The sequence below is a fragment of the Rhinolophus sinicus genome, linkage group LG04 (assembly GCF_036562045.2).
Source record: "Rhinolophus sinicus isolate RSC01 linkage group LG04, ASM3656204v1, whole genome shotgun sequence".
Taxonomy (NCBI): domain Eukaryota; kingdom Metazoa; phylum Chordata; class Mammalia; order Chiroptera; family Rhinolophidae; genus Rhinolophus; species Rhinolophus sinicus.
Window position 1 is genome coordinate 158,851,176 of NC_133754.1, and position 18,737 is coordinate 158,869,912.

General features: G+C 46.4%; 1 protein-coding gene across 2 annotated transcripts; it reads left to right on the forward strand.

Annotated features, from left to right (window-relative positions):
- Nucleotides 1–2,175: 2,175 nt before the first annotated feature.
- On the forward strand, nt 2,176–15,847 carry POLR1E (RNA polymerase I subunit E). Of its 2 annotated transcripts, none has more exons than XM_074330729.1 (12): nt 2,176–2,356; nt 2,884–3,056; nt 4,294–4,370; nt 5,687–5,772; nt 7,568–7,626; nt 8,437–8,581; nt 9,922–10,029; nt 10,667–10,763; nt 12,161–12,294; nt 13,217–13,298; nt 14,065–14,196; nt 15,337–15,847. In XM_074330729.1, the coding sequence occupies exons 2-12, from the start codon at nt 2,991–2,993 to the stop codon at nt 15,494–15,496; spliced, it is 1,146 nt and encodes a 381-aa protein (XP_074186830.1). In that variant the 5' UTR covers nt 2,176–2,356; nt 2,884–2,990; the 3' UTR covers nt 15,497–15,847. The 2 variants fall into 2 exon arrangements, with proteins under 2 accessions (XP_074186830.1, XP_019584693.2); XM_019729134.2 differs by having other exon boundaries at nt 2,177–2,356; nt 2,953–3,056.
- Nucleotides 15,848–18,737: the final 2,890 nt, after the last annotated feature.

Here is an 18,737-nt window from a genome sequence, read left to right on the forward strand (position 1 = left end):
AATTCTGAGGACTTGCACAGACTTTGTCTGACTGGTAAAGATGTACCTTGAAAGGGAAACAGTCTTGTACAAGAGTGCTGCCCAAGCTTAAAGGGCACAGAAATCACCTAGGGATCTTGTTAAAAGTGCAGATTCTGATTCAGATGACTTGATAGGGCAGGAGATTCTGCACTGCTAACAAGTTCCCAGGTGATGCTGCTGGCCTGAGGACCACACTTTGAGAAGCAAGGTCATACACTATGTCCCTTTATCAGGAGGGGCCAGGACACTTCCCTCATGAACTACAATTGACTCCTTGTAGACCATCTTGTCTTCTTTGTCATCCCTTAGCTTTGATCTAACTGTTCATATTTTCATTCAACCAATCAACACATACAGAGAATCTACCATGTGTAAACACAATGCAAGTTCATTTTAACCAATATTATTAAGCATCTTGAGTTCCAGTCCCTATGCTAGGCTCCTAGGATTAGTGATGATTCAGAAACCAGCTTGATGGGGTTCCCACTGCCTAATCTGGGAACGTTTGAACATAAAAATAAATGATAGTAGCATATTCTAATCTACTGAGTAAAGTAGGAACCCATAAGTTCATACTGATGTAATTAATGAGTGAGTAAATCAGAAGTGTGATGAACAGGATACGATTTATTTAGTCTCTAAGTACCTGCATACAAAATATTTATTAATTACAAAGGAGAAAGAATAACATTACAGTAGTAAAGCCTGATTGATACCACTTTAATTAAGTGATCAAAGTTAATATAAACAGTAATGGGACAAATTGAAATTGTGTGCCACCTGATAGGATACAGTTAGAACAGTCTCATGTTCGTGATATTCCTGCCAACAATGCATAACCTGAAACTAATCACTTGGAAACATTAGACAAACTGAGACTGAGCAACATTCTACAAAATAACCAGCCTGTAATCTTTTAAATTGTCAAATTATGAAAGTCAAAGTAGAGTAAGGAACTGTTCTATTAATAGGTTGAAGGAGACTAAAGAGTTATGACAGCAAAATGCAACATGTGATTCTGGACAGGATCTTTGTGCTATAAAAATATTAAGATAGTTGGTGAACTTAAATGGAGTATGGTGATTATATGGTAGTCATGTATCAATATTAATTTCCTGATTTTGATGGCTGTATGTAGTTACTTAGGGAATGTCCCCATCTAAGGAAATGCTACAGTCTTCAGGGGTGATGAGTCATCAGGTTTACAACTTACTCTGAAAGGTTCAGGTCAAAAACAAATTCTTTGCACTGTACTTGCAATGTTCCTGTAAGTTTGAGATTGGGAAAAGCATTACAAGTGTTCAAAGGGGAGCTCAGTGTTAGGGTTATTCAAAACATCCTGGGTGTGTGTCTGGAGGAGATGAATCTTAAAGGAGATTTGGAGAGTAGAGATGAGTCAACCCGAGTTCTTGCCCTACAACAGCACTCGCCTTTGACAGTGCAAAAGGAGCCTCCTCCTGGGTCTGTCCTTAGGGATTCTGCTTCGGCCCTTCTGCTTTGATAACTGCCCATGTGGAGGGTTGAATCTTCAGGGACTATGAGACTTACCCATCAGATCCAACTCCCCCCCTACTAATCCACCGGAGAATCAATCCCTGTCCAAATGCTCTTGAGCCTGTGGAGCCTCTCCCCGGGTACATCCTCCCTGGGTTGGTTGGACCACAGGTGTATGCACGCCTGGGCCTGAGGAATGATCATGGCTAGAAGCTGTTTGCAGCGTTGTGGACGAAACTTGGACTTAAGGACTGGACACGTGTGGATGGAGGCCCTAGAGACCAACTGCTCTCTGCCAGCTGCCACATTTAGTTGGGGCTCAAGGAGTGCCTCTCAGAGAATTCTAAATTTGAAGTTGGCCTTTCAGGTCTTGTAGGACATATTTGTCACCACAGGGGAGATAGATCATACTCTACGTAGATCGTGCTGAGCAGGAAGAAAACCCACATGACTGTTAGAAAAAAAGCAGCAAGACTTTTAGGAACTTCGGACCCTTGTCCCACACAACCCTTCTTGCCCAGGCGGAGCGCTGGGCCAATCCGATGGAGCGCCTCCGAGAGGCAGTCCAAGGATGGGGCGGGGCACAGTGCAGAGACCACGCCTCTGCGCGGAGAGGCGGGGCGACAGGTGGGCGGGGATTGGTGCGCCTCGCGGTGTCTTGTGGGCCACGCCTCTTCCGGCCCGCTGTGCTACCTCGGAGTGTGGGGTAATCCGCGCGTGGCTCGGACCGTCTTAACTCCTGGGCTTGGCGGCCGTAGAGACGAGATGGCGGCGGAAGTGTTGTCGAGTGCGAAGTGGCTGTACTGTGGGGAGCCCGACGAGAGCCAGAGAGCTGTACTGGGTAAAGACTGCGGAGCTGGAACAGAGTTCCTCATAACTTCCGCTCCCGTTTCTGTACCTTTACAGCCCTCCCGCCCCCCCGCCGGACCCCTTTCCCAGCCGCGCCAAGAGCCCCCCCCACCCCCCGCCCCCTCCTTTGTCCACCACTACTTGGAACTCGGCCAGGGCTCCTCTGTCATCCCACCACGTTTCTGCCGCTACCTCCCACCCTGATGAGGACGTCCTATCACTTCCTCCCCAGGACTGTACCCAGGATCCTGTCATCCTCTCACTCACGAGGTCTTAGACCTGTTCCATTTCATTCTCTCCCCTGGGCAGGGATTCCACCGCTCTCTTGGTCTGGATGAGGCCTCCTCAGTTGGCCCCATTCCCCTAGTTATTCCTTACTGCCGCAGCCCTTCCCCAGGACCCCCTTCACCTCCCCATCCTCTTCCCAAGTGGACCAGGACCTTCTTCAGTCCCACTTCAAGTCAGGACCAGGGCTTACTTGCCATCCTCATTTTTCCAATCACTCCCTCCCACTGACAGTCCAGTTCCTCCCCGCCATACCTTGTGGGTCCTTCTGATCTCATCCCGTCTGGGAATGTGATCTTACAGTCCAGTTCTCCAATGGGAAGCTGCGGGATCCAGGCAACATGCGCTTTACCTTGTACAAGAACAATGACTCCACAAACCCCAGGAAGAGGACTCAGCGGATCCTGGTAAGTGCTGCAGTGGACAGTTGCCTCCACTCTGCAGGCCTCAGGACCCCTTGAGTGTGGTCGATGTGGGAGGGAGTGAGAGGAGAAAAGGGGGAAATAGCAAATGAGCCTTTGAAGAACTCTTCTGAGCTCCAGCAGGTAGGGGTGTGGGGACAGGCGCCATTCAGTTTCATACTTCGGGTGAAGTGATAGCCTTTCATTCATTTGTTCATTCAACAGCATTTATTGAGCATCCACCTGGCCCCACTCTGCGGGAGCTCCTATTCTAGAGCAGGGTTTCTCAACCTGGGTGCTATTGACATTTTGACCCAGATAATTCTTTCTTGTGGGGGCAGCCCTGTGCATCACAGGATGTTTAGCAGCTTCCCTAGCCTCCACTCACTAAATACCAGTAGTACCTCCTAGTTGTGACAACCAGAATGTCAGACATTACCAAATGTCCCCACGAGTGGGAATTCCCTGGGTTGAGAACTACTGCTCTAGAAAGGTCTTTGAGATTTTACCCAATCTCAGACTTACAAAACATTGCAAGTACAGTGCAGAGAACTCTAGAGAGTTGAGAGCTGGATGTGAGGGAGACTCATACAAACAGACAAAGCTTAGGGCCCAAGGGAGGGAGAGTACAAGGCACAGTGAGCTCCGTCAACATCTCTGCTGGCTAGAGTGTCTCCCTGGGAGGGCACATGGAGCTGAGCTCGGAAGGATGGAGGAGGGTTTGACAGCTGAGGTTTTAGTATTCCAAGTGAAGAGAATAGTGAGGACAAACATTGGGAAGCAGTAAAGCTTGGCTGTGGTTGAGGAGTGAATCAGCCATTTCCATGGTCCTAAGAGCATATAAGGAGCAGTCACGGGAGAGGTGGGCAAACAGGTTCAAGAAGGGTATGGACTGTGAACCCAGGAGGTTGCCTGCAGAATCAGTTTATTTAATGCCTGTAAGTGTGGAGAGCCCAGGGCCTGTCTCCCAAGTTCTGCGGTCCAGCTTCCCCAAGAACTTTTCAGACCAGCTAGAAGCCCCCACGATCTGCAGCTTCCCTTTCAAAAGTCCTCTTGCCTTTCCCTCAAGGGCATCCCAGATTCACTTAGAGATAGTGAGGCTGGATGTCTCCTAGAGGCTCTGTAGTTCTGATCGTCTGTAGTTTGAATTCTGAAGCTTTTTGCAAATGTGGAAAAGGGTGATAAGATGCTTAATACCTTTCAACATTGGTTGTAATGGAGCTTTTCCCCCTCTGCATTTTAGGCAGCTGAAACAGACAGACTTTGCTATGTGGGAAACAATTTTGGGACTGGAGCCCTCAAATGCAACACTCTGTGCAGGTAGGGACAGGGGAAGGGACAGCTGGATGGGGAGGGGAGTGGTGGTAGCAGCCCTGGTACTGACTGCTGTTGTGTCTACTTTAGGGGATGTTTACTTTAGGGGAAGTGGGGGAAATCTGGAGAGGTTTACCAAGTCCCTGTGTTCCCAGATGCAGGGGCCGTCACAGCAGCCTGTAGACATCCTTGAAAAGAAAGTTGACTTACATTTGTTGAATTTCCTGAAAACCTCATTCATTTGTAACATTCTTTAAAAATTTTTTTAAATTGGGATGTAGTTGACATATAACATTGTATTAGTTTCAGGTGTACAACATAATGATCAGATAGATATACGTGTAATGAAATGGTCACCAAAATAAATCTGGTTAACATCCATCACCACACATAGTTACACATTTTTTTTTCTTGTAATGAGAACTTTTAAGATTTTCTCTTTTAGCAACTTTCAAATATACAATACAGTATTGTTAACTATAGTCACCATACAGCACATTACATTTCCAGGACTTCGCTTTAACCGTCTTGTTTCCAAAAGGCCACTGTCTTCACTAATATGGAATGTATGATCAATAGGCCAAAGCTTGCCAGAAGTTTGCTTTAGGAGTAACTACAAAAAAAGGATTTGGTAGTGTCAAAGGCTTTAGGGTTTCTATCCAGCTCTGCCCCTGATTGACTGTCTGACTTTGGGCAATTTTAACTTCACTGACCCCTGGTCCCCCTCGGGGTACAATGAAGATTGCCCAGCCTGAATGGTCTATAACTGTCAGGGGCTGGTATAACGCAGAGAGGGTCCCTGTGATGGCATCCAACAGTGAACCACAAACAAGGCCCTTTCAGAGCCCCACTGGACCCCCCTGATAGAAGTCAGATTAACGAGTATCTGCTTAAAACTTGGCTCTGCATCATCCCTTTATACAAAGATTTTCTAGTTCAGACTGATCTTCTCCCTGTAGTTACCAGGGCTTTACTTGTCTTTGCCTCCATAAAATTTATGTGTGCAGTAAGTTCTAGTGTAATTCGAGATGCTTACATCCCAGAAGGGTTTCCCACTATAGCAGTGAGCCCAAATATGATCACCTGTTAGAATCACCTGTCGCTTTCTTTTTTCAGAAACACATCATGAACCCTCTCACCCCAGCCCCACGCAGAGAATTGCTGCTCTAGGGGATTATTGTTACTCCAGAGCAAGTGATGCATTCCTTAGGTGCATTGGGACAAAAAGAAGGTTGAGAACTTTTAAGCAGGAAAAAGGAAGTTGTGTAAACAACACCTTTGGAATAATCCGTTGTCACTGATATTATTCCTTCTTTATTCAGGCACTTTGTGGGCATTTTGAACAAGACCTCTGGTCAAATGGAAGTATATGATGCTGAATTGTTCAACATGCAGCCACTGTTTTCAGGTAGGTCCCAGTCAAGGCTCACAGAAATGCTGCATATTTTAGGTTTGCTGGATGAGTTTTGGATTTGTAAAACACTTTTGTAGTTATTTTATTTTTTTAAAGATTTTATTGGGGAAGGGGAACAGGACTCTATTGGGGAACAGTGTGTACTTCCAGGCCTTTTTTCCAAGTCAAGTTGTCCTTTCAATCTTAGTTGTGGAGGGTGCCATTCAGCTCCAAGTTGTTGTCTTTTCAGTCTTAGTTGTGGAGGGCGCAGCTCAGCTCCAGGTCCAGTTGCCGTTGCTAGTTGCAGGGGGCGCAGCCCACCATCCTTTGCGGGAGTCGAACTGGCAACCTCGTGGTTGAGAGGATGCATTCCAACCAACTGAGCCATCCGGGAGCTCAGCGGCAGCTCAGCTCAAGGTGCCGTGTTCAATTTTAGTTGCAGGGGGCGCTGCCCACCATCCCTTGCAGGAGTCGAGGAATCGAACTGGCAACCTTGTGGTTGAGAGCCCACTAGCCCATGTGGGAATCGAACCGGTAGCCTTCGGAGTTAGGAGCATGGAGCTCTAACCTCCTGAGCCACCGGTCCGGTCCTGTAGTTATTTTTAAAAGTGTGTCTTTCTGCCAGGTTTTTTTTCCATTTGAGCAAGTTTTAAGAATGTTTTTACTCAGCACATATTTATTGATGACCTACTATGTTCCAGGCACAAATTAGGGGCTGTGGATGTAGCAAAACAGTCCCAGATCCTGTCTCACGGTGTTTACAGATCAGATATTAATGTTAGCTAAAGCAAGTTGAGCAATGATCAGAGCAGAATATTAGAGGGCGTGTCTGATACTCTTTTTCCATTGAGGGCCTTGCTTAATTCTTAACTGTCCTAGTTGGGGTAGAGGTTTTAGAATCTCTGGCAGGTACTGGAAATTGCTTATATGTTGGACAGTAGCTTTCATGTTGATGCAAAGTCTCTATACTTTCTAATTTGGGAGGAGATCCATTTACTTTTCCCTAATCCAGTCGGAGAAATTGCATTGCTTCTCTGCTAGAATGGGATCTTCCAAAATGATAGATAAGAGGGTCAGATTCCAGGGGCTCCTGTTCCCTAAATCTGAAGTACTAAGAACCATGGTGGGGGAGGGTGTTAAATAAGAAAGGATCTTGGTGAATCTGCCTTATACCTTCAAAGGCATTAGTTCTAACTCCATTCTCTCAAAACAGTGGTCTCCACCCTTTTGAGAATCTGATAAGGACTTGGACCTGCTTCCTGGAAACATCGTAATATGAAGATACGAGATTTTGCATATAATCTTAAAGGGCTCTTGAGTCTCGAAGCCTATCTGTGAAATCCCTAGGGGTCCATAGTCTCTAGGTTAAGAATTCCCTGCCTTGCAAACAAATGTAACTACATTTAAATTGTCCTCCAAATGCTCTTCTTACTTTCAAGGAGGCCAAGACAATTGTTCATTAATTTGTTGATTAAACAAATTTTGGTTTCAACATTTAAAAAAATTTGTAAATATTGGTTTATTCTATCTAGCTTATTGAGCTGGGGCAAGTGATTTCATCTGGAGGCTTCATTTTTCCTTATTTGTAGAAGTTGGACCAGATGATCCCTTTGTTTCACTCCTTAATTCTCCAAATTCCCTTAAGCTACATACTAAATGTTCACAGTATACACTCATGTTAAGCTCTGAGACATCTGGAGTAAAGAAATCTGTTTTTCTTAGATTAACTGTTACACAAAAAAATATTAAACACTAGCTGTAGGCCTTACAGTTTGCTTATTTTTCTGTTTCTTGTTTTGTGTTTTGATAGATGAGTCCATTGAGAGTGAATTGACATTAGAGAGTGAGATCAAAACTTTCAGAGAGAAGGTAAGTGTGACAAACTAAGACGTGGGACCTTAAGTGAGTTCCTTCTAGGTCTGGGTTTCTCCATCAGTAAAATGAGCTGGTTGATCACAGGAGTCTCCCTGGCTGCTCTCAGCTCATTTGTTCTGTGGTTGTCTGGACGTTCACCAGCAGAGGCCTCCTTGGCCTCATGAAGAGCAGTTCTCCTGTCTGGGCCAGCCTCACACAGCTCTGTTCTGATGTTTTGAACTGGTTCTCTGGGCTGATGTAAGTGTAGCTTAACACTTGTTTTTAAAGATTTAACCCAAGTTTCAGAGAATACTGGTTGTAGCCTGGAAATGTTCACATTAAAACAAAGTAAACTTTAGGATTTTCAACGTAGGAGGTTCCTACAAAGCTCATCTCACCCCAGGATGGCAAATTCATTGAACCTTCAGTGCTGCCTGGAGCACTGTATTGAGAAGGGGTGTGAGGCTACTTGAGACTCACAGGGAAAGAGTGAGTGCTCTATTAGCAATGTCTGTCATGGGTGTAGGGTTGGAAAATGGTAAGCTGTGTGCCAAAGATTTACCAACCCTAATCGAGTCAAGTCTTTACATTTACAGGTGGAGATGCTGTTGATTTGTAAATGGCTCATTGCAGTTTACAAAGCAAGTTTTTCAGATTTGTTAATCTTATTTGATTCTTACAACAAGCCTCTGAGGTAGATAGCTATGATTCAGCCCAATTTACAAGTGAAGTCATGAAAGCTCAGAAAAGCTGAGAGTTTCCCCATAGTCACACAGCTAGAGGAAGCTAGCCTGTCCCGAGTAACCAAATTTGTCTCTTGCACAGATGGACTCTTGCATTGAAGCCTTTGGTACAACCAAACAGAAGCGGGCTCTGAACTCTAGGAGAATGAACACAGTTGGCAGTGAATCTTTGAATCGTGCAGTAGCTAAAGCTGCAGAGAATATTATTGATACAAAGGGTGTAACCGGTAAGTAACTGGAACTTTGGGTAAGAATCTGCTCACAGAGACAACTTTCTCTTGAGATCTTTTACTCGCCTCACACATAGAAATGGTGCGAGTTAGGGCTAGTTTCCTGCCTACCTCTCTCTGAGGGCCTTTGCAAGAACAGATGTTGGAAGTAGTCAGAAACATCTGGCGTGGCCTGCCCTCAGTGAGCTTTCTATTCCAAGGGAATTTTAGTAATTTTTAGAAAATCCATACGCTATGATAATATAACTACTTTTCTATTTTATTTCAATATTTTTACAGTTTTATATTCACATCTAAATCTTTACTCAATGAAGAAGTTTTTTTGGCATATGCTACAGACCTCATTTTATATTTTCCAAATAATTAGCCAGTTGTCCCCAACTCCATCCTTTCCTTTTGTAAAAGGAGATTTAAAAAGTCACGCTTATCATTCTACCACATTCTTAATTATGTTCTGGTCCATTGTTCTGACCGGCCATTCCTAGCAGCACTGGGATCTTTTGATTATCATCATCCAGTTTATTATGTGACAGGTCAAATCTACTCTTCTCCTTTGTTCTTACTTTTCACACGTGTGTTGGTTACTGTAGCATGCTTTTTCTTCCAGGTGATCTTAAAAATTATTTTGCAAATTCCCTCAAAATCCAATGGGATTAATATGGGAAGAAGCAACATCTTTACAATATTATATTTTCCTATCCAGGAACATGGGAATATGTTTCTCTATTTATTCAAACATACTTTAATGTCTAAGTAAATTTTTGAAAATTTTTTCGTTCCGTTTTTAGAGGATATATAAAAAGAAAAATAATTCACCCATTTCCCCATCATTTTGCCAGACCAATGGTTATGATTTTCCTGTTTTCCTCTCTGTCCTTGTCTATATGCATACTTAATTCTTACATGGTTATTCCTGTGTGGTAGTTACAATTTTAGAATTTGATTTTTTTTTTTTTCCACTTATAGTATGTGGAGAAATTTTCTGGAAGTTAAGCCATTTTAAAGGCTATTTGGAAGTCCCTCACTTTTAGTTTCCATCGTATTGTGTTGAAAATATTTATTAGCACACCTGTCTCTCCCCACTATACTGCACGTTACTTGAGGGAAGACCACACTGGATCTCCCTTCTCTGGTGCCTGGTTAGGTTTGCATCATGAGTGGACATTGTAGTGCTGGGCCTGTCAGCCAGATGGGGAGGTCCGGCCACATTGGTGGGAACATTCAGATGAGGGGTTGCTGGACTGATTATGGCCTTGAGTGCACAGATTTCAAAGAGTGTTGGGGAACCTGAAGCCAAACACGGTGATGCCCACACTAACTCTCCTTTTACTGTACAGCTCTGGTCAATGATGCCAAGCGTGATGACATGCAGGACGACTCCCTCTACCTTCCTCCCTGCCACGCCGATGCAGCCAAGCCTGAAGACGTGTATAAATTTGAAGACCGTATCCTTCTTGCGGTGGAATCACTGCCTTATTTCACATGTTGGGATGTACACACTTGAGCAGTAGAGCCAGGCCCTCAGAGGGTATCGGTGGTCCTGTGACGCTCACAGAAGCTACATCCAGACCTTTGCCGTTGCCCAGTGTTGTTGCTGGGAAGTCAGCTAGGCTTCCTCACTAACTGAGGGACCCCCTCCAGCACTGGCTTCTCTGCTCCTGGGATTCAAATCCATTCCTCAGCAAACTGCCAAATGCCCACAGCGCGGCCCTGTAGGGGTTACTCCCCACGAAGAGTCCAAATACGGCTTAAGTCAGCCAATGCCCAAAGTCTAGGGCAGACTGATTTTGTAAAAGAAAGGGTTGGAGCATGCAATTTCCCTACTCACAGGTCTAATCAGATGGAAAATGCCTACAGTGGCTTTGTGATAAGAAAGAGAAGGCAGAAAAGCCCAGGCGGGGAACAAAGTGTGGGCCGGGGTCTGCAGAACTGAGTCCCTGAGCTCTGCCCCAAAGTGCTGTATGACTCCCCTTCCCTGAGCCTCAGCTTTCCCAGCTCTAAAATGAGGCCACCAGGAGATAGATGCTCTAGCTGGTTGGATGTTTCCATTTTGGTCAGATTGTGTTCTTGACCACTTCCTGGTTCTTTCCCCTGCGGAGTATGAAGCTCTTCAGAGCCCATCTGAAGCTTTCAGGAATGTCACCTCGGAAGAAATACTGAAGATGATTGAAGAGAACAGGTACCCCCACTTGGGCATATGGAGTCGGGGGGTGATGTTGGGACACAGCAGTAGTCAGACCTGAAGCAGACCTTTGGGTGTCAGTCAATGAGGATCAATGTCTGTTCCTCATTTGAACATGTGAGCCAGTGTTTTCTTAAATGTCTAGCTTTCCAGACCCGTTGCCCCAAAGCTGTGGGTGGCATTCAAGGGAGAGAGTTGACCTCTTGAGTGCATGGAACCTGTGGCTGGGCAAAGGGTGTTGAGGCCTATAGTTGGCCTGGAACTAGAGATGGCCTATCCCCCATGTTATGCTTAATGCCCAAGTGCGGGCCTGAGAATAGGTGCCAGCTGAAGTGATAATTAACCATGGTGATGTGCTGGGTGAGCTTTTCTAAAGTAAAATTTATATATTTTAAACATTGTATATTTTAAATAATTCAGAGATTATTTCCACACCCCTTTGGCCATTTAAAACAGCTTTAAGTTGCCAATCCTAGATTGAGTCCTCGACTTTTGTTTGGAAATTTTTCTGGTCATTGAAATCCACGGCTTTGGAAAATACTTTTTTTTTTGTCACCAAAGATCCATTTCCAAAAAATGCTCCATACTGCTTCATAGTTGTCTTAGTGTGATTGTGGCTCAGGGCAGGTGCTGGGATGAGCTCTGGGCTGGAAGTCTGGAGAACTGAGGCCCTCAGCTCTGCGGGATATATACCGTGTGATCTTCCCCTCTCTGAGTTTTCCTGTCTGTGAAATGAGGCTGCTACACGATCTTGAAGGGCCTGTTTTATCTCCGTGAGTCCAGGATCCTGATAGTGGCAAAACAGTACATAAAAATAATAGCTAACATTGAGAGCTTACAGGTGCCAGGCACTATGCTAAGCGCTTTACTTGTCTCTTTTAATCCACAGAAAATCCCTCTTACTATGATTGGCCTCAATTTATAGATAAAGGTGATATTCAGAGATGTCCAGAAACATACCCATGCCACTAAAAGGCAGAAGGGATTCACACCCGGGCATCTGACTTGAGAGCCTATGCTCCAGACCACAAATTGTGGCCTGTGTGCCACGTTTGGCCAGCTGCCTATGGATAAAGTTGTATTGGAACACAACCATGGTCATTCATTTGTGGATTATTGGTGGCTGCTTTTGCACCGCAGTGGCAGGTTTGAGTTGTTGTAACAGACAGCCGGTGGACCACAAAGCCAAACACACTTATTATGCTAGCCTCTAACCGCCCCTGCATTCCACCATGTTCCTCCTGTTACAAGGAGCATTGGCGGGTGGCCTTCCTCAGCTGTCGGGTGTGTGTCGGGTGTGAGGGGTGCCTGCTGTTCTAACTGTGAGGTGGTGAATGGTTCCTGACAGATCTGGCTCACTCAACACATTCTTCCCTTTCCATCCCTTGTTTCAGCCACTGCTCCTTTGTCATAGAAGCATTGAAGTCTTTGCCATCAAATGAGGAGAACCGAGACCGCCAGGCCCGATGCATATGGTTTCTGGACACTCTCATCAAATTTCGAGCACAGAAAGTGATTAAGCGGAAAAGTAAGTGCCTGGTGGACATTTTATTCTGGCTATTTCCAGTCTATTATTCGTCTGTACTTAGACCAGCTCTAATGAGAGAAGAAAAGGTGTGTCTGTTCAGGTCTCTATTTTTAACTGTGTAACAGTGAGGTTCCTATCGGTACTGCTGCCATACTGAGAGGACTTGCCAAGTTCTTTCCTCATCTGCAACTGAGGGCAGGGTGGATTATGTAATTGTCTAGCGCTAACATTCATGTCTGTTCTGCATTAGGCAAAGTGTAGTATCCAAATCAAATGAACATTTTAGACAAACATCATTCATAGAGGGAGAAAAGTTGACCTTGCTCATGAAGGCTTGTGACAGGTTTGTGTTGTGTCAGCTTATTTCTGACTGGGAGAGGAGAGAGTCAGTTTCTGCTGGTAACCCCAGTGTCACCAACAGCTAGGGCCACAGATAGCTGTCATATCCATCCATCCATCCACGGTTGGAAAGCCAGCAGGAGACACCTGTGCTTTTAGGTACAAGGTGTATGAGTCTTATTGCTGTGTTTGCGTACCCAAGAATCCTTCTGTTTCTCAGTACTTGCTTAGCTCTCATTTTCACATTCTTGCCTCCCTTCCTTTCCCTGTTTCTGGGCTTTCTCCACAATCTGTTTTGCTTTCTCACATCTTAGGAATTCTGTGTTTTTAGGCCTCATTGGAGTCTATTTTTCTTTCTTGTTGCCGCCCCATCATAAACGTCTCTCATGCAGTTTCATTTGAAATGAGTACGGTTTCATTTGAAAGTGGCCGTTCTGTTTCATGGGCCCCTGCTTCTCTTACCATGTGGTTCTGTTCATAACAGCGGCCCAAATGTTGGCCTCATCTCCCAGCTCTTGATCTTGGGTCACATGTGACCTGAGGGTTTTGACGGAAAATGATCAAACTCACCTTTGTATTGTAGGTGCCCTGGGGCCTGGAATTCCACACATCATCAGCACCAAACTGCTAAAGCACTTTACCTGCTTGACCTACAACAACGGCAGGTCAGGAGGGTGATTTCTCTGGTTTCTGCCTGTAAAGGAGAAAGCGGAGCGGGTGGGGGGGGCGGTGAGAGTGGGGAGTACGGGCTTGGCTAGAATGCCATGTCCACAGAGATACTGTGCTAAAGAGAGCACTGCCATTTGGAGGAGTCCTGGGTCAAGTAAGAGTATATAGAACATACTCTGTCCCCTTGGGAGACGTTTACATTAAAGGCTCTGGAAAGTCCTGCAACAAAGACGTAAATCACTTCACACACTTCCTTTGAGGAACCCTTCGTGATGTCCCACAGAACTGGTGTTCTATGGAAAGGCAGTGTCACAGGAAAGGGCAGGCCTGTGTGATAGTTTTGGGGAAAGAACCCCAAGCAGTGCACCTGCTGTTTGCTTGAAAGGTGTTTCCTGCTCTGAGTGTGCTTAGAAGAATCATCAGCAACTCAGTGTGGAGCCATTGCTTTCATGGCAGCCCTGCTGAGCAGGCGGGGACAGGCTTGAGGTCCTCGCCAGTACAAGGTTCTCACGGTGCCTGGGGAAAGTGTGGGTGCAGCCTTCTCTCCCCCAGGAGGGAGCACTGAGATTGGCCCAGTGTTCACTACGTGAAGCCTTGGGCACCTTGCAGGACAAAGGAATATCACTCGAATTCCCTTCTCTCCCCAGGATGGGAAGACATTGAGTGCCTGTGGCAACAGGCTGGCATGTTTTCATTTTGCTTGTGGAGAAATCATCTTAGACTTTAATTTTTGTCTCTCCTTTATTGCCGCTGTTTTTGCAGTTTGCGGAACTTAATTTCCGATTCCATGAAGGCAAAGATCACTGCATATGTGATCATACTGGCCTTGCACATAAACGACTTCCAGATTGACCTGACCATGTTACAGAGGGATTTGAAGCTCAGTGAGAAAAGGTGAGCACAACAGGGCAAAAGCTCCCTTCGGGTGCCTTGACGTATATCTGGTACCACTGGAAAGCATGAGGCTCCATTGAGGGAACTGGGGACATTTAAGATGGGAAAGACTTAGGACCAGAGGTCCCAAGTGAATGAATGATGGAATAGGTGAGCAGCCACATGTATGGAGTGCCTTCACTATGCCAGGCACAGTATTAAATCTGCTAGAGTATCTCAGTGATTTCCCTAAAAAAACAACTGAAGCATCTACAGTTCAGAGAAGTCACTGCCTTTCCCAAGGTCACACAACCAAGAAGAGGACTGTTGGGCTTCAAAGCTGAGCCGTCCCATAGCATTCTGTCCCTGTGTAACCGAGCAGCCGCCTGTCTCCAAATTTCTTTCTCTGGGGGGAGGGATTCTGTATGTCCTGAGGGGTGGAAGCTATAAGAACCCAATTTCAGCTTAGCAAAACGACCTTTCTGAGTCAGATGTAAGGGGCTACCAGGGAGGGCAAGATGGGGCCACTGTTGGGCAGGGATGTCACACTGAGGCTTCTCTGACCAGACTGGGAGACTTGGCAGAGATGATCTTCCAGGCCTTTTCTAGCCTTGCTAGAAGGGATTCAGAGTGAGTAGGGAGCAGAACTTCCTAGAATCCTGACCTGTGGGGTCCGTGGGCCTTTGTCGGTGATTTAAGGGCATTGGACACCCACGGACCCTGATGGTGTTCACGAGAGCCTGTGAAAACACCTTTGTCTGGACTCCTAGAGTCCACAGAGGGGTTATTCTGACGACAGCCCACAAGTGGCGTTGTCACAGGCAGTGACACTGAAAATCAAAGAGAGCAGATACTTGGCGCCTGTTTTAGCATCTTCTAGCAAGTGCTTAATGCTGGGTATAGGACGTAAACAAGGTTATTAATAGGGTCTAGATAGATTACCTGGTTTTCAGTCACCTATGAGGGTACTTTCCAATGGCAACATATTAAAATGAAGTCACTGAGGCTCTGGCGGGGGTCTCGCCTGCCTCTCCCCTGGTGGCCGCTTTGGGGATTCTGTCTTCGTGGCCTGAAGCACAACAGTGCTGCTCCCTCCTGCCAACCCTCCCTGAGCAGTGACCTGAGGAGACTCTCCATTGGTTTTGTGTGTTTGCTCCTTAGGATGATTGAGATAGCGAAAGCCATGAGGCTGAAGATCTCTAAAAGAAGGGTGTCTCTGGCTGCCGGCAGGGAGGAGGACCACAGACTGGGCGCCCTGTGCATCCCGCTGCCCCCGGCCCAGACCGTGGACCGCCAGGCAAAGCGGAGGAGAATCACCTAGAGGTGTGCTTTCCAGACAGAGGATTTTGGCCGCATCATAGCCACTGCTTCTATTCATTTCCATTTTTGTTCTTAAAAAGAGAGGGAAAAGAAGCCTTGCTTTGGCCCGTATGAAGCCAGCAGCCAGCATCTCAGTCGTGCTTGCCTTAAGCAGAAACATAAACGACCGCCATATTGGACCTGGCCTCCCTCCTTTCCTGTTGCTGTGATTATAAACGGCAGATGGTTCTCATGTTGGTTCATGTGTGGTGATGTGGGAGGTGGAGCCTGGGAAGTCGGAGTCAAAAGATCTCAGGCTGAACCCTGGGTGAAATCTAATGGATGAAGGTTAATAAAGAGAAGTGTGACGTGCCATGCTTAGGTCTGGAAGGGGCGCTGGACTACATGGTGCGGAGGATACCGCCCAGTAGGGCTGGAGGGGGCGTCAGGTAACCAGTGTGAGGACATCGCCAAAACAGGCTGACTGAGTGTGAGGCTGATGTAAGAGGGTGGAGCCTGGGCCAGACAAGGAAGAGGTGATTGTCGCAGTTGCCCTGCCTGCCACATAGAGGCCACAGTTCTGAGGGAGATGAATCAGTTCCATACAGAAAACAAATTGTTCTAGATATCTTCAGAAGAAAGGCGTTTCATACACTATAAAGTGGTTAAAGGCCTGCAGGAGTGGGAACCAGGAGGTGGCCACCAGAACCGCTCAGGAACACACTGCTGGGCATCAAGAAGCCACCTGTGCCCCACGACCGCGTGAGTTCATGAAGCTGGTGACTTGACACTGGGAATGCTGAGTTCAGCCACCCATGCCTTCAATACCCACATTTCGACCTCCTTGATCGTCAGCACTCACAGTCGAAAGATCAAGCTGCTTTCATCTTGCTTCCTTCTGTGAGTACGTACGTAGGAACCTAATTTGCATGTAGGATCCGAGCAGCAAGGGAGTCTTGGAACCAGGTTCCAGCTCGCCAGCGTCTCGTTACAGGAGGGCGTACCTGAAGGAGATGGGAGTGGATGCTGGCTGCCAACCAGCCTTGTCTGCCAGGCGGAAGGTGGAGGAGTCAGTGTCCAGAGGGGTGTTATGAGCAATGGGAATGTGACATGGAGAGACCTAGGTACGTGGCTAACACGCAGACTGAGAGCAGCTAACACTCCTCAGGGAACAGCTGAGGTCTGGTGCTCAGTGCTGGGGCACAAGGAGTAGAGAAGGAAGGAAAACAGAATTCAGCTCTGAAAATCAAACGGGGATGTTTACACAGCAGCTGGGCCATCCGTTAGGGAAACCGCGGTGGAAGTGAGTCTCCTTTGCTCATTTGGGACAGGCGGTCCTTGTACTTCTTCAAGCCCAGTGTAAGCTCATGTACAAAGATCCAGCTCGATTTGGTCTGTTCTGGCCACCACAGCCACCATTCCCTGTACTCAGGACCTCCTCTGGACACCAGGGCAGTGGCCTCAACAGGAGTTGGAGGCCTGGATAAAGAAGTTTTGTTGGTTTCTGTTGTGCATATTATACACTCCTGTCAGCAGGCATCAACATTTGGGTCTGAGTGGCCAGCAGGGAAGGCCAAGGAGGCCACAGTATGAGTGCTTGGCTAGGGAGAAACCGAGACCTGGGAGCTCTGCACCAGGCTTAAGCCTTCACCTGTGGCAAGTCACCCTGTGGATGGGGCCCTCAGGGACTGCAGACTGAAAGCAAGTGACCCCAGGAAACCATCGCCTTAGAGAATCCTATCTTCAGATGCATTACTAAGCGCTGGGACATGCCTCCTGAGATGCAGGCAGGACCCCTAAACTCTGCCTCTGGGCTCTCCCAGGCTCACTCAGACCACTGGAGTGGGTCCAGGGTGGTGAGGAGATAGTCTGCAAACTGGCACGGATGAGGGAGGCCAGGAGCAGGATGGGCCCCGGGGATGGAGGGGTGCTGCCTGCAAATCTCTGGACAGTCATCACAGACAGAGAGGTCTCCGGGAGATAGAAATACTAACAGTGAGGTTGGGTTTTTCTTTGTTCGTCCGCCCATCTGTCCATCCATCTATTAATGCATCAATACTTAGTGAGTCTTGCTCTGTTCTGGGCGTAGAGAATCAACAGGACATGACTTCACAGGGCATGGGGGGAGGGGGCCGAATGAGACAAATCAATAGATTTTCAAGACAGGATTCAGTGCTTCCATGGGGATAACGGGGGTGGTATGGGAGCAGAGAGGAGGGGCACTTAACAGATTTGAAGAGATCAGAGAGGGTGTTCCATGGAAGTGATGACAAAATAAGACCCTGAAGTATGGGTAGGATTTCACCCACTGGGCCTTCACAAGCGTCACCACTCAGGGCCTCAATTCCTCCTGTAAAAAATAGGGCAGTGACCTCACCAAGTCAGTGTTTAATATGCTATTGATGGAACATAAGATGATTTTAGTGGCCCAGGGATAACCAAAGTACATGAGATTATACTGGTTAGGCTAAACTGCAGTAACAATTTTTCCCTAAATGCATGGTTTCAACAAAGATTGATTTGTGGTACTGTGAATATTTTCATTTAATAGTTTGCTTTAGTGTGTATTAGAAAACACTAGCTTTTCATCTACTGTAGTGATGTAAACATTTCTTTTTAGTTCAGCAAAATTAAGTGTCCTGGATAGGATCCTGCAATGGAAAAAGGGCATTAGGTAACAACTAAGGAAATCTGAATAAACCGTGGACTTTAGTTACCAATAATGTATCAATATTGGTTCATTAATATCAACAAATGTACCACACTATGTAAGACGTTAGGAAAACTCAGGGGTGGGGTGGGGAGAGTAATGTGGAAACTCTGTACGACCTATCTGCTCATTTTTTCTGTAAATCTAAAACTCTTCTAAACAATAGTTAATTTTTTTTTTTTTTAAAGAGGATTTAAAGAATATTAAGTACTAACTTTCTCCTCAGGTGACATGGATGTAGCAAAAAACAAGATGCTGAGTAACTGAAGTTGGGGAAAATGCGATAATGGATCTGAAACATTTTGCAGACTGTCAGGTCCCCCGACCAGGGACTATGTCTGTTGATCTTCACAAAGGCCAGGGCCTATCACACAAGGACACAGACCTCGGAACCTGGAATTGTGGAGGGAACAAGTGGAATGGACATGATGGTCCTGGGATTCTGTGTCCTGCCGTGGGAACTCAGGATGGTGAGCAGTGCAGGACCTGCATCCAGCGCCCAGGAACTCCAGCGTATACCCAGATCAAGGAAAGCCCCCCCCCAAAGTGCCTC